The sequence below is a fragment of the Lytechinus pictus genome, chromosome 2 (genome assembly GCF_037042905.1).
Source record: "Lytechinus pictus isolate F3 Inbred chromosome 2, Lp3.0, whole genome shotgun sequence".
NCBI classification, from domain to species: domain Eukaryota; kingdom Metazoa; phylum Echinodermata; class Echinoidea; order Temnopleuroida; family Toxopneustidae; genus Lytechinus; species Lytechinus pictus.
Genome location: NC_087246.1, coordinates 15,201,565 through 15,216,235, shown reverse-complemented (window position 1 = coordinate 15,216,235; position 14,671 = coordinate 15,201,565). Strand labels below are relative to the sequence as shown.

Sequence of the window (14,671 nt, the reverse complement as noted above, 5' to 3'; positions counted from 1 at the left end):
AAATTATAGATCTACATTATTTTTATTGTCATACAGAGATGATAAATATATTAAGCATCTACCTAAGTTAACTAGCATCGTCACTTTATATTTTCTATCAAAATGTGCATTAACATATTTCTTCCTTTATTAGTACTCGCCTGTTCTTCAAATCCGTGTATGAATGGAGCTTCATGTTCTGAGGCTGGAGCTGGTAATGGTTACATCTGTCAGTGCCCAACTGGTTATACTGGGACAAATTGCGAAACAGAAGGTAAGAAAACACATTTTTCTTGAATTCTGCTAGTTTTCAAAACCCACCAAAACGTGAATAGATAGTGTTGAATTAATGGATAGTAATCTAAAGGATAAAGAAATTCCACATGCAATAATGCTGTATATGCCGACAAATTATAGATCTACACTATTTTTATTGTCATACAGAGATGATAAATATATTGTGCATCTACCTAAGTAAACTAGCATCGTCACTTTATATTTTCTATCAAAATGTGCATTAACATATTTCTATCTTTATTAGTACTCGCCTGTTCTTCAAATCCGTGTATGAATGGAGCGTCATGTTTCGAGGCTGGAGCTGGTAATGGTTACATCTGTCAGTGCCCAACTGGTTATACTGGAACAAACTGCGAGACAGAAGGTAAATAAACACATTTTCCCCTTTTTTTCTAAACATCACCCATTTAAGAAGATATCCAGAAGAATAGTATTTGATTAGAAACGGCTATTCTTACGTTTTTTATTTTTATGTGTGTACCATTCTTTAACGAGCAGTGTTTCTTTGTGATTATCAAAATTTGCACCTACAATTTCCATCTTAGTACTCGCCTGTTCTTCAAGTCCATGTCTGAACGGAGCTTCATGTTTCGAGGCTGGAGCTGGTAATGGCTACATTTGCCAATGTCCTGCTGGTTATACTGGAACAAACTGCGAAACAGAAGGTAAAAATAAGCAGTTTTCTTTTTCTTTTAAACTCATTATAAACGTGAGGAACTTTGCCTTCACTACATTCAAATGTATAAGAACGCTTCGAACTTAATTTGAAAATCTGGTGATATTATATATTTTTATTATTGTGGCCTCTTTTCCAACATCATTATAGTTCTTTGCATATTTGTTGATTGTTCAATCTAATCCATAAATTTTGTTTTTTTGTCATTAGTTCTCTCCTGTTCTTCAAACCCATGTCTGAATGGACACATTTTTCTTATTTTTCAAAAAATCGCCCATTTAAGAAGATATCCAGAAGAATAGTATTTGATTAGAAACGGCTATTCTTACATTGTATGTTTATGTGTGTACCATTCTTTAACGAGTAGCATTGCTTTATTATTATTAAAATTTGCATCTACAAATTTCATCCTAGTACTCGCCTGTTCTTCAAATCCGTGTATGAATGGAGCTTCATGTTTCGAGGCTGGAGCTGGTAATGGTTACATCTGTCAGTGCCCAATTGGTTATACTGGAACAAATTGCGAAACAGAAGGTAAGAAAACACATATTTAGCTCATCCGGCCCCAAGGGCCAGATTTGACTAGAACAATTTTTATGCTAATTTGTGCTAAATTAATTTATGCATATTTTTAAAAATTCACATAAAATGCTTCTTCTTTATTTGTTGACCGATTTTGATTTTTTTTCTTCCATCTGGTAGAGCTTCATGAGATTCACCAAACTTCCACACATAATTTTTTTAATTTGGAGTAGAAAATTAGTTATGCTAATTTATGCGAAATTCATAAATCACAGAAAATGCCTCTTCTTTATTTGTTGACTGAATTTCAAAATGCTTCCTCTTCGTCACTTCAAGTCTGATTTCAATTCTGTTTGCTTTATATGATAGCATTAGGTGGGGGATTCAAAACTTCTACACAGAATTTTGAAACTCATTAAATATGCTAATTTATGCGTATTTTTAAAAAATCACATAAAACGCTTCTTCTTTAATTGTTGACCGATTTTGATTTTTTTTCTTCCATCTGGTAGAACTTCATGAGGTTCACCAAACTTTTACACAGAATTTTGAAATTTGGAGTAGAAAATTATTTATGCTAATTTATGCGAAATTTATTCATAAATCACAGAAATTGTCACTTCTTCTTTATTTGTTGACCGATTTTTATTGTTTTTCTTCCATCTGGTAGAGCTGCATGATGTTCACCAAACTTGTACACAAAATTTCGAAATTTTGTCTAGAAAATTATTTATGCTAATTTATGCAAAATTTATTCATAAGTATCACAAAAAATGTTTTTTCTTCTTCATTTGTTGATCAATTTCAATTTTGTTTGCTTTATATGATAGCTCGAGGTGGTGATACAACATTTCAACACAGAATTTTGAAACTCATTAAATATATTTATTTATTCATATATTTTCTAAACTCACAAAAAATACTATCTATTTGTTGATTGATTTTGATTATTTTTGTTCCATCTGAGAGCTACATGAGGTTCACCAAGGTTCTACACAGAGTTAAGAAATTTTTACTAGAAAATCATTTATGCTTAATTTATATGAAATCTATTCATAGATCACAAAAAATGCTTCTATGTCATTTCTTCATCAATTTCATTTCTATATCCTCAATTTATGTCACCAATATAATTCACTACAGTGTCAACTGGGCTGAAATTAAAATTGTGTTAAATTTCGTTGCGAGATGCCGGATGAGCTCCACATCATTGATGTGCTAGTTCTTTTTTTTCAAAAAAATCCCCCATTTAAGAAGATATCCAGAAGAATAGTATTTGATTGCATTAGAAACTGCTACTGAAATTGTATTTATATGTGTGTACTAAACCTGTGAACAGTCAGCATCATCTTATAATTATCAAAATGTGCATTAACATATTTCTTCCTTTATTAGTACTGGCCTGTTCTTCAAATCCATGTTTAAATGGAGCTTCATGTTTCGAGGCTGGAGCTGGAAATGGTTACATATGTCAGTGCCCAACTGGTTATACTGGAACAAATTGCGAAACAGAAGGTATGTTTAGGTATTTCTTAGCACTCTAATGCAGTTCTCTCTTCCAATGTAATCCTTTCATTATATTCTCCTGGGACTCGTTTTGTAAAGATTTGAAATTATGGTAAATATTATGTTTATGGTAGCTATCATGGAAACGGTGATTTGTATTGGCCAATGAACACTGTTGCTTTAGTTTAATACCACAATATCAAACCAACCATAATCAGAAGTATTTAATGAAACGGGTGTCTGACCAGTTCTTCAAGTCAGCTACTTTTCTCGAAAAAGGAGCCGTAAATTGATTCATCTGTCAGTATAAAGTAGTCTTTGGTTAATAAGATTTTACATCAGAAGTTAACTGTTTTTCTTCTATAAAAAATGGTACTTTGGCTAGTAGATAACCAGACGTATGTTTAATATTCAATCACTGTCTTTCAGTGAATACACCGCCCTAATATGGTGTTCTTTTTCTGACAGTGTTCGCCTGTTCTTCAAGTCCATGTCTCAATGGAGCAACTTGTATGGAAGCCGGGGCTGGCAATGGTTACTTTTGTCAGTGCCCAGTCGGCTTTAGTGGAACAAACTGTGCTACAGAGTGTAAGTTTACACTATTTTTTCATTACACAATTTAAGACTTTGGAATCTCTTCACACTCTCTATGTGTTGATAGTGAGATAGAGAATCGTAATACAATAAAGATGATGGTTCTTTTAATGTCATTTCAATAATGTTTCATTGTTAATTCTCAAATGATCATTGATTAGGGCTTAACGATGTGTGATCCTAATACTAGGGGATTATTATAAATATAAATATTATAGCACTTTTAGTATTTTACGAGATGTTGATATCATGTAATCATAATTCCATCATAGAACAATTGTGTTGAATTTGCTTAAACAATTGTATTAATTGTAAATGTAAAAGTTTTTCACAACTTCTTTTCGTTAATAGTACTGGCATGTTCTTCAAATCCGTGTATGAATGGAGCTTCATGTTTTGAGGCTGGAGCTGGAAATGGTTACATCTGTCAGTGCCCAACTGGTTATACTGGAACAAATTGCGAAACCGAAGGTAAGTGCTGTTTGCAGGAAACGTGATATTTTAAGATAATTTTTGCACAAAAAGGTTTGCTTTAATTATTCAAACATTTTTTTCATTAACTTCCTTCAAACTACTTCTTTTCTTTTATTTTGTATTTAGCAGACAGAAACACTTGAATGAATGTATCTTTCATTTTTATTGCCAATGATAGAATTGCACATAATTGCATTTTAATCATATATCCTTTTTTTAGAACGAAAAAAATCATGGATTACCATTCAAAAAATAAGAAATCAAAATATGAAACATTTGTCCCTTTGTTAGTACTTTTACATTTCCCTTATCAATCTCGTTCGAGTTTGATTAGGTGGAATATTACGATTTTCTTCCTTGAATATCCAGGTATATTGATGATTGTTTTGTTCAAAGAAATTGTTCCATTATAAAATACCAACATCAGTACTGTATTTGAATTAACTTCATCATAATTTTTCAGTATTAGCGTGTTCTTCAAGCCCCTGTCTGAACGGAGCTTCTTGTTTCGAGACTGGAGCTGGTAATGGTTACATCTGTCAGTGCCCAACTGGTTATACTGGAACAAGCTGCGAAACAGAAGGTAAGAAAACACATTTTTATTCATTTTCTAAAACAGTTCAAAAGCTGTTTAAAGATATCCAGAAGAATGGTATTGCATTAGAAACTGCTTTACTGAAATTGTATTTATATGTGTGTACCTTACTTGACCAGGCAGCATCCCTTTATAATTATCAAAATTTGCATCTACAATTTCCACCCTAGTACTTTCCTGTTCTTCAAGCCCATGTCTGAACGGAGCTTCATGTTTCGAGGCTGGAGCTGGTAATGGTTACATCTGTCAGTGCCCAACTGGTTATACTGGAACAAATTGCGAAACCGAAGGTAAGTGCTGTTTGCAGGAAACGTGATATTTTAAGATAATTTTTGTACAAAAGGGTTTGCTTTAAACATTCAAACATTTTTTTTCATTAACTTCCTTCAAACTACTTCTATTCTTTTATTTTGTATTTAGCAGACAGAAACACTTGAATGAATGTATCTTTCATTTTTATTGCCAATGATAGAATTGCACATAATTGCATTTTAATCATATATCCTTTTTTTAGAACGAAAAAAATCATGGATTACCATTAAAAAAATAAGAAATCAAAATATAAAACATCTGTCCCTTTGTTAGTACTTTTACATTTCCCTTATCAATCTCGTTCGAGTTTGATTAGGTGGAATATTACGATTTTCTTCCTTGAATATCCAGGTATATTGATGATTGTTTTGTTCAGAGAAATTGTTCCATTATAAAATACCAACATCAGTACTGTATTTGAATTAACTTCATCATAATTTTTCAGTATTAGCGTGTTCTTCAAGCCCCTGTCTGAACGGAGCTTCTTGTTTCGAGGCTGGAGCTGGTAATGGTTACATATGTCAGTGCCCAACTGGTTATACTGGAACAAGCTGCGAAACAGAAGGTAAGAAAACACATTTTTATTCATTTTCTAAAATAGTTCAAAAGCTGTTTAAAGATATCCAGAAGAATGGTATTTCATTAGAAACTGCTTTACTGAAATTGTATTTATATGTGTGTACCTTACTTGACCAGGCAGCATCCCTTTATAATTATCAAAATTTGCATCTACAATTTCCACCCTAGTACTTTCCTGTTCTTCAAGCCCATGTCTGAACGGAGCTTCATGTTTCGAGGCTGGAGCTGGTAATGGTTTCATCTGTCAGTGCCCAGCTGGTTATACTGGTACAAATTGTGAAGAAGAAAGTAAGTAAAAAATGTGATATGAGATACCATAATAGTAGAATTAAGATCCTTTATCATATTAAGTCTATTCAAATTTTAATTTCTAGAAAGCATTTTAAATTGTGTACATACCAAGAATGGGGTCAAGGCCAGGGATTTCACAACATTCGGTCGATGGAGAAAACATTTCATGGACTTCACACATGTATATGTCTGAAGAATGGTAAAAATTCGCCACGATTCCAGTCTGATTGACACTTAACTTTTTTTTCATAGTCCTCACCTGCTCTTCAAATCCTTGTCTCAATGATGCAACATGTATTGAAGCTGGACCTGGAAATGGTTACATCTGCCAGTGTCCATCAGGTTATACTGGGACCAACTGTGAAGATGAAAGTATGTGATGAACCACCGTGCAGAGTTCGTTTTTACTTTTCGAGTAGTGCTTTTCATTTAATATCTAGCTCTAAACGAGGCGTTCATTTATCACTCATTTGACTGAAATCCACAAAAAAAAGATATTCAATTTTTGTATAGTTTTTAGTCATTCGAAACGACGCGTCGCGACGTCTCAAAGCGTTTGATTGTTTAGTCATGCATACATGCAGAAACTAATGTCATAATAATATTGAAATTTTGAATATGAATTACATGAAAATTTTATGTTTCATGGACACCAAGATTGATTTTGTTGCATTTTTCTGTAATTGAAAAGAATAATAAATTTCAAAGTTCAAGTGAAAAAATACTTCAGAATATCATTGAATCTATCTATTTAGTTTGATACGTTCTGTTAGATTTCAGAGATATGAAAATTTTTTAAATTCAAGAGTTCAATATGTCATAATGAATGTATCAAAATTTTCCATTAACATTATGTTCATTGCATAGTCCTTAGATGTTCCTCAAGCCCCTGTCTGAATGGAGCAACTTGCATGGAATTTGGGGCCGGAAGTGGATATTTTTGTCAGTGCCCATCAGGATTTACCGGAACAAACTGTGAAACACCAGGTAACCCATATTGCAATTTTTCCTTCTAATTTTCTTTCACATATCATTCTGAAAAAGACCCTGAGGGATTTTAGGTTTTTGTGTATTAGCTGTTAAAATACTTTGGTCATTGAGATATTCATGAAATATTCATTCTGCAGTGCTAAACGCTATTACTAATATGCTACTAGTACGAAAATAACCTTACCATTATCTATCTTTCCTGCGAAGGAATGGGTCGGTTATTTCAAGGGTAATATAAGAATTATTAAGTATATCATATTTGTCATTTAGTCATTGAGTTCAATTTAATTTCCACTGCTCAGTGCTGAATGTTTTGTGTAAAATCCCTATAAGATGCAACCCCTACCAATTAGCCGCATGTGCTGGTTTCTTGTCGTGTATGTGACTAATATCTTGTATTGTGTCTCATAGCTCTGTTCCATGTACTAATAATGATTGCTCTACCTTCGTATAACATATTGTAATCATATACATGTTGGTTTGATTCAATTATCTATTGAGAGAATTAATGTTCGTTTAGTATGCATTTTCTTAGAGTTCATTCATCACACTGAATTTTATAACAGATGCATGTCCCATGTCCTCTTCGTATCCTTGTTTAGTTTTTGTGTTTTACCGTTCATTGTTGGAATGATGCCACATGCATTGATTTTCAAACAATTCCAGGTTTTATTAAACCTGACTGCGGACCACATGGTGTGATTCAGTAACATACAATCTTTTTTCTTAAAACTTCTGTTTCTCTTTCTTCCTTTGGAAGTCGTATTTCAATGAATTATCCTAGTATGCGATTAAAAATCTGATCAGCAAAATCTGGTCATTGTACAGGAAATATACTAATCTTATTCAAGGCTCATTGTGTTGGAATGATTACATTTATAATCACTTAAACCCCTATTTCATTTTCAATTTTTTCAACTTAGATTTCATCACTGGTATCTCGCAAATCTATTTAATTGGAAGTGTTAATTCAGAAGATATTTTTCATTTATTTTCATACACAGCAACCCTATATGTGTGTCTGCGTTGTTAATACAGGGATGGCTCTTTTCAGACTGAAATCTGAATTTAGACTTTCTTATCAATTCTATTGTGGTAGTGGTTTTGAATGACTAGTGTATTAGCTTTATCTATTCATTTGAAATTTTTGGATTCTCATTCCACACTTGTTGAATTTGTTTTAGAAAAGAATTTTGATATGTAGGATGCTTTGTTTTTTTACCAAGAAGACACAAAATTTTCTTTTTTTTATAGCAAGGGAATCCAATATTTTTGGTTTATCACTGATTGCATTTCAATAAACCCAAATTTATGAATCCTTGTTCATTCATTTATACATTTTTTAAAACTTCTATTAGCGTATTATAGATGCTCGCTTTATGACTCAATGAGTAACATTGGTGATGTAAAAAAAAAACCCAAAGAATATATCACAGTTAAAACTGTGTCATTTTATGATTAGAATGTTGGTTCTATATTTATCACACAGGGGATTTCCATTTTGTGAAAATAATTTTGGTGATCGTGCATTTGCACATGCTGCCCCCAAACTATGGAATAGCCGACCAATCGATATAAGAAGCTCTCCATCCTTGGCTCTCTTTAAATCAAAATTAAAAAACCCATCTCTTTAGTTAAGAGAATATGCTGTGACATAAGTAAAAAGAGCTCTGAACAAGCACAGCTGAATATATCCATATAACATCTGCGCTATACAAATTAATGTTTATTATTATTGTTTATCATTAGTTTGTACTAAAGTTGTCATCAAAGTAGAGCCTGATAATTTTTTCATGAAAACTAAATATTGGATTCTCTTTGTTAGATTGTGAATGCTAAACTATCATTTTCTTCATGGTTTCTCTATATTTTCACATTGCTTCTCTGTGTATTACCATCATTATCATCACCTTGCAATTATTACCCATAATTCCATGCCTGCACACAGCTCCTACTCCATGCGAATCCTACCCCTGCTTGAATGGTGCAGCATGTTTTGAATCTGAAAGCGGTGATAGTTACTTCTGTCTCTGTGCTATGGGTTATTATGGAACCCATTGTGATATGAGAGGTAGGGCTTCATTTTTGGTAGTATATGATTCATATGACTCTATCCTAATAAATTCTACCATTCTAATCGGTGTATTTATTACGCAGTATTATTTGATATTGTCCACACCTGTAAAAGGAAGCATATGGCCTTCCTGTAATACAGTGCATATCAAACAGTTTTTCACTTCGAAAAAAAATACTATGAAATAAAAAATGCATCCTGAGATTTTTCTAACATTAGCATAAGTCTTTTTAAGCAAATATCAGTGTGAATGTGAATAAATTTATCTGCTTTGGTGGGCACCTCTTGTTTATGAAAAATAACACACACACGAATTTGAGTTAGATGGATGAAAGTGGATGTAAATCATAAACAGCACATGCGTTTTATTTTCAAAAGATTGATTTCAATTTATATATCTCATTTCTAGCCTGTTTCTTGCCCAACACAATCCACCAGCCCCACTGCCCCTACATACATGTAGACTATTGTGACAAATCTGCTTTACATGTAGCTGTGAACCGCATGAAATAGGCTTGAATGTTTCTTGTTAATCTTTTGTTTCCCTTTTCTAATTATCGCCATGACTTGGAAAGCGGTTAATACATATGAAATGTGAATCCCTTATCCATAAACAAACACGTATTCAAGAAAATACTTGAGATGTTTGATTTTTTTGGGCTTTTATGTGTTTAATTTTGTTCCCCTCAGATCTAGCTATCACAAACAATCTTAGGTTTTATATACCAAGGGTCGAAATTTTAATTAGGCAGTAAAGCTGTTCAAACAAGTTGAATGTGTCATTTTTATTTTCATGCATAAAAAATGCAAAGTCATGAGAAATGGACAATGATATTTTCGTTTTATTTCCTTATTCTTTGAATGAAAAAAAACAGCAAATTTGTGCAAGCTAATTTCTGCAAACTTGACAAAGGTGGGCGGTGCTCACTCAAGCAATAATCGGGCAATCATCACAATGGTGTCTAATAGAAGAGACCGAAGTCCAAGAATATATGTGAAAATATCATCCCCAGAATGTTAATTTTAGATACCAGGACCATTTCAAAGTGTACATTTTGTATGTGCACTGTAGAGCAATAATACAGTAAATATCAATGTTGCAATACTATACTTTGTTTCACATGTCCATTTTATAAGTATTAATGCATGGTATTTGATGCAGCACTACAAGCATATTTCGGTGCGTGTGGATGCGTGTGTGTTGGAGGGTGTTGGAAAATACATTACTCGATTTTGTGTGACATTTCTCTTGATTCTCTTTGCCATTCTAGGGCAGTTTTATTTTGAATTCTTTATCATCTAATGTTTAATTTTTAAATTGTAGAGTTATTATTATTTTATCAAACATCTGAAACGTTTCTAGATTACTTGTTGGGAGTTAAAACAATATGACATCGTTGAAGGCTATATCTTATTGAAAATTAATCCATGATGACAAATATACAAGACACTTTCTTGAATAAAAGTTACTAAATACTCAATATGAACAAATTTGTATTATTGATTATGAGATCTAATTTATTTCGCTGCCAGCTAGAAGTCTATTTCAATTCCTCACTTTGTAATATAAGTTTATGAAGTTTTGACACTTCTTTTCAATCTACAGGTTTATCGATGAATGTCTCCACGGTAATTCCTGAGTACAAACTTATTTTTGAAGTAGAAAACAGAACAAAGCAAATCTGATCGGTTAATTGCTTGCTTTAAAAATGTCATATGCTTTCAGCAAAAGAGAATGACGCTTGCCTTGGCTATCAAATATAATTCATATAATAGCAGCTTCAAATATACTACACTGCCAATAAATAATAAGCTTAGTCTCGACAACGTCGCTCATGCATTCACTTGAAATGTTTGACATGATAGCTCCTGCAGTGACATTTATTTTTATAATGTCTTTTTATTCTGTATTTGATTTTATAGTACCCGCTTGTACATCTCAACCCTGTCTCAATGGTGCTGTCTGTATAAATACTGAACTGGGTTATAGATGCATTTGTGAAGATGGGTTTCAGGGTGACAACTGTGAAGAACAAGGTATGCTATTCTTAAATAAGGTTTTCATTGCCTAAATCCCTCGATTATAGTATTCAGTAATAGTCAAAAACTAAATAATAAAATTCAAGTAAATGTATGAAAAAGGACAATGGATTTATTCTAAAAAAGTTGTATTTCCGCAACGCAACTTAAAGTTGACATTGGTTCAATGATTAGAATAACAATTTATTATATTAAAACTATCCTCATGGTACTCGTCATTTGTTGTTTTGTAATGTATCTACTTGTAATAAAATCACTGAGGTAGGATGAATATAATTTTACATTAGTGTCCATTGGGTAATCAATACATATACCCATATATTCCCAACATGTTACCAACATGCTCTAATACCTAAATCCTTTATTCGTATTCAACAGTTGTGGTTAGCAATGTTCTTCGTTTTAATAGTCTTATCCATGTATCTCCGACAGTTCCAAGCTGTTCATCAAGCCCTTGTTTAAATGGAGCAACATGCATGGAATCTAGCTCAGGATCTGGGTATACCTGCATCTGTCCTGCGCCATTTACCGGTCCCACCTTTAGTGATTTTATGTATCGTGTTTTTTCGGAGATAGTGAAAGTGTGGTTTAAAATAGCACCCTTTTCTCCAAAACTCCTTATCCCAGCTTTGGCATGTCAACTGAACACCAGATATTAATTTGATGCAGTGAGTAAACATTACCTTTCCCTTATTATCAAAACAGTTCCAAGTTGTTCATCAAACCCTTGTGTAAATGGAGCAACTTGTATGGAATCCAGCTCAGGATCGGGATATTTCTGTCTCTGCCCTGCATCATACACCGGACCTGACTGCGGAGATCCAGGTAGAGTTTGAACTGATTGATTTATTCAATAGCTATATTATAAATTGTCTGTATGTGTCAAATAATGGAAACATCGAATTCATTCAGTCTGCTCTGATAAAGATGTTTTTTTTCTCAGATAAAAATATCAGTGCTGACAGAAACGCTAATAGACATATGGGTTCAGAAATGACGTCAAGCTATATTGATAAAGGGGTGGCCAGAAATTTTACAATTAGTTTATATTTTTAACTTAATAATGGGAGGTATTATGGAACTACATGGCCTAGACTTCTTTTTCTGCTCCTCTTTCTTCCTAAATTACACTCCTTTACAATAATTGAAATCGGGGCGGGGGGGGGGGGGAGGGAGATCAACCCATTCTCAACTGTAGTGCTTCCCATACACACTTAGATATATTACACGCTATTGTAAATAATGCTCTTAATTAAGCATTAAATGTTTGTATAATTCATACGAACAATTTTTGCATGTTATCATAACAGTTCCAAGCTGTTCATCAAACCCCTGTCAAAATGGAGCAACTTGTATGGAATCCAGCTCAGGATCTGGGTATTTCTGTCTCTGCCCTGTAGCATACACCGGACCTGACTGCGGAGATCCAGGTAGAGTTTATAGCCATGCAGATGCTATATTTTGAATTGCTTGTTGGTGTCAAAGAAGGAAAACATGCAAACTTTTGCAATTTATTCAGTCCGCTATGAATTTTTTTTTTTCTCAGACAAAAATATCAGTGTTGACAGAATCACTAATAGACATACAGGTTCAGAAACGATGTCCAGATATTTTGATTATGGGGGTGGCAAGAGATGACTCTAAAGTGATATCATTTTTTTAATGGCCTTGACATCTTTTCATGCTCTTGATCCTTATTTCTCCTTTTTACACTACTTAAAATATTGGGGGATGGTAAACACATGCCCCACCTGTAGTGATGTCCATATATATTTCTGCACTTAAGTATATATATAACGTGAAACTGTAAATAATACTCCTGTATTCATTATTTATTTTCATAATCAATATAAAAATGTTTGAATATTATTCTTAACAGTTCCTAGCTGTTCATCCAACCCCTGTCTAAACGAAGCAACTTGCATGGAGTCTAGCTCTGGGTCTGGGTATTTTTGCCTCTGTCCGCCAGCTTATACTGGCAGAGACTGTGGAACGAGAGGTAAAAACTGTTCTGATAAATTAATCACTGCAATATAATTAATCACCAGTAAATGCACTCTTTATATGAAGAATATTCATATAAACATTTTATTTCCAAATTCATTAAAGTGATGTTAATGTCAGCTTTTCTGCAGGTGTTTGGTGAACAATACAGTTAGAGATAAAGGTCTCACTAATTCTAAGTGAGAATGATTGTAGGAAAATAACATCAAATGTAAGAAGTCCAAGAGTCTTCCAGTGTTTTTTACACTGGTTAAATCTTTCTAATGCACCGGTTCTCTAGTATGAAAACTACTGTTAATTTATAAAATTCACACTGAATTGCCATTTGAATACATTGTTTTAATTTTAGGAGGAAGCAAACTTGATTTCTTGCAGGAGATTCATTGAGTTTATGTAATTTTCAATCATCCTTTGATACAATGACCAAGAAATGGTTCATAAAATCAGAGCTTCTCTCTATTTCTACTTATATTTTACACCCCTCAAACGCTCACTTAAACAAATTCAAAACATGTTACATAAATAATATATCTCCAAAATGCACGCTCATACATATTTGTCATGTGTATGTTATGCTGTTTATTAAAGGCATGTTTGTTGATATTTGTGTTTTGTAATTCCTGCATATCCATTTCACCATTTTCACTTTTTCTCTCTTCATGCTTCACTGTATAATGCACCCTGCATGTCTCCCTGTCTCTTACCTTAGTTCTTACCTGCCTGTCAAACCCATGCATGCACGGTGGGTCATGTGCTGAATTGGATCGAGATTTGGGATACACCTGTGCGTGTCCTGAGGGTTTCAATGGAACCAACTGTGAAACCCAAGGTATAATCTCCATAAGATACGAATGTTCCAAGATGTGTATATTTCCAAATATACTTTCATGGCCACATAATCAAGTATTTGTTTCATTAAAACCCAATAAAGGGCATGCAGACAATACATAAAAAATCATAATGGGTCTAAATTCATGCTACTTTTCTGCAAAAAATCGCTAACATGTCAGTATTGTGTATGTACTGTCGAAGCTAAGCTATGAACCAGTGGCGTACCTAGGATTTTCCACAAGGGGGGCAAAACCGTCCGCCAAAAAATTTGACAAGCCCAAAAAAAAAAAAAAAAAGGTCTTCAATCACAAATGAAAGGATTTTATACCAGAAAAAAATTTGACAAGCAAAAAAAAAAAAAAAAAAAAAGGTTTTCAAGCTTGTCGGGGGGGGGGGGAATAAAGGTCTTCAAGCTCGTCAGGGGGGGGGGGGGCAAAAAAGGTCTTTCAAGCTCGTCAGGGGGCAGGGATACGTCCTTTGCATTGGTTGTGGCTCGTCAGGGGGGGCAGACTGCCCCCCTGCCCCCCCCCGTAGGTACGCTAGTGCTATGAACTATGAGTGAATTGCATATATATAACACACATTCACTTGGTAACATATTGTGAATATCCAGGTACGATCTGTGGATTCACTACTTATCAAATTATTATGATAAACATAATCATGCACACCTACACCCGTCTCCACACCCACACAAATACCAACACTACCACTACCAACACTATTGTCTTGCATGCAAATATGTATTTTCTATTTATTGTGTCTTCTATGTATTTGTTTAATGTTCTATTGCACCTGGTTTTTTTTTTATTTTCATAAAACATAAAAAAAATATATATATCTGATACAAAGAGACTGCTTTTGGATTTTTTGTATTAAATATATCCCACACATTGTCAAAGTAAAC

The 14,671-nt window shown here is 33.5% G+C and overlaps 1 protein-coding gene across 1 annotated transcript in view; it reads left to right on the top strand.

Moving 5' to 3' along the window:
• The window catches only part of LOC129284251 (uncharacterized), a 125,782-nt gene that overhangs the window by 37,525 nt on the left and 73,586 nt on the right, over positions 1 to 14,671 (top strand). The window contains exons 27-45 of the mRNA XM_064110650.1: positions 134 to 253; positions 521 to 640; positions 822 to 941; positions 1,367 to 1,486; positions 2,870 to 2,989; positions 3,449 to 3,568; positions 3,926 to 4,045; positions 4,512 to 4,631; positions 4,814 to 4,933; positions 5,401 to 5,520; positions 5,703 to 5,822; positions 6,078 to 6,197; positions 6,693 to 6,812; positions 8,764 to 8,886; positions 10,813 to 10,926; positions 11,635 to 11,754; positions 12,240 to 12,359; positions 12,809 to 12,928; positions 13,643 to 13,762. Of these exons, the coding sequence (XP_063966720.1) occupies positions 134 to 253; positions 521 to 640; positions 822 to 941; positions 1,367 to 1,486; positions 2,870 to 2,989; positions 3,449 to 3,568; positions 3,926 to 4,045; positions 4,512 to 4,631; positions 4,814 to 4,933; positions 5,401 to 5,520; positions 5,703 to 5,822; positions 6,078 to 6,197; positions 6,693 to 6,812; positions 8,764 to 8,886; positions 10,813 to 10,926; positions 11,635 to 11,754; positions 12,240 to 12,359; positions 12,809 to 12,928; positions 13,643 to 13,762 (2,277 nt within the window). The remainder of the gene's footprint in view (positions 1 to 133; positions 254 to 520; positions 641 to 821; positions 942 to 1,366; positions 1,487 to 2,869; positions 2,990 to 3,448; positions 3,569 to 3,925; positions 4,046 to 4,511; positions 4,632 to 4,813; positions 4,934 to 5,400; positions 5,521 to 5,702; positions 5,823 to 6,077; positions 6,198 to 6,692; positions 6,813 to 8,763; positions 8,887 to 10,812; positions 10,927 to 11,634; positions 11,755 to 12,239; positions 12,360 to 12,808; positions 12,929 to 13,642; positions 13,763 to 14,671) is intronic.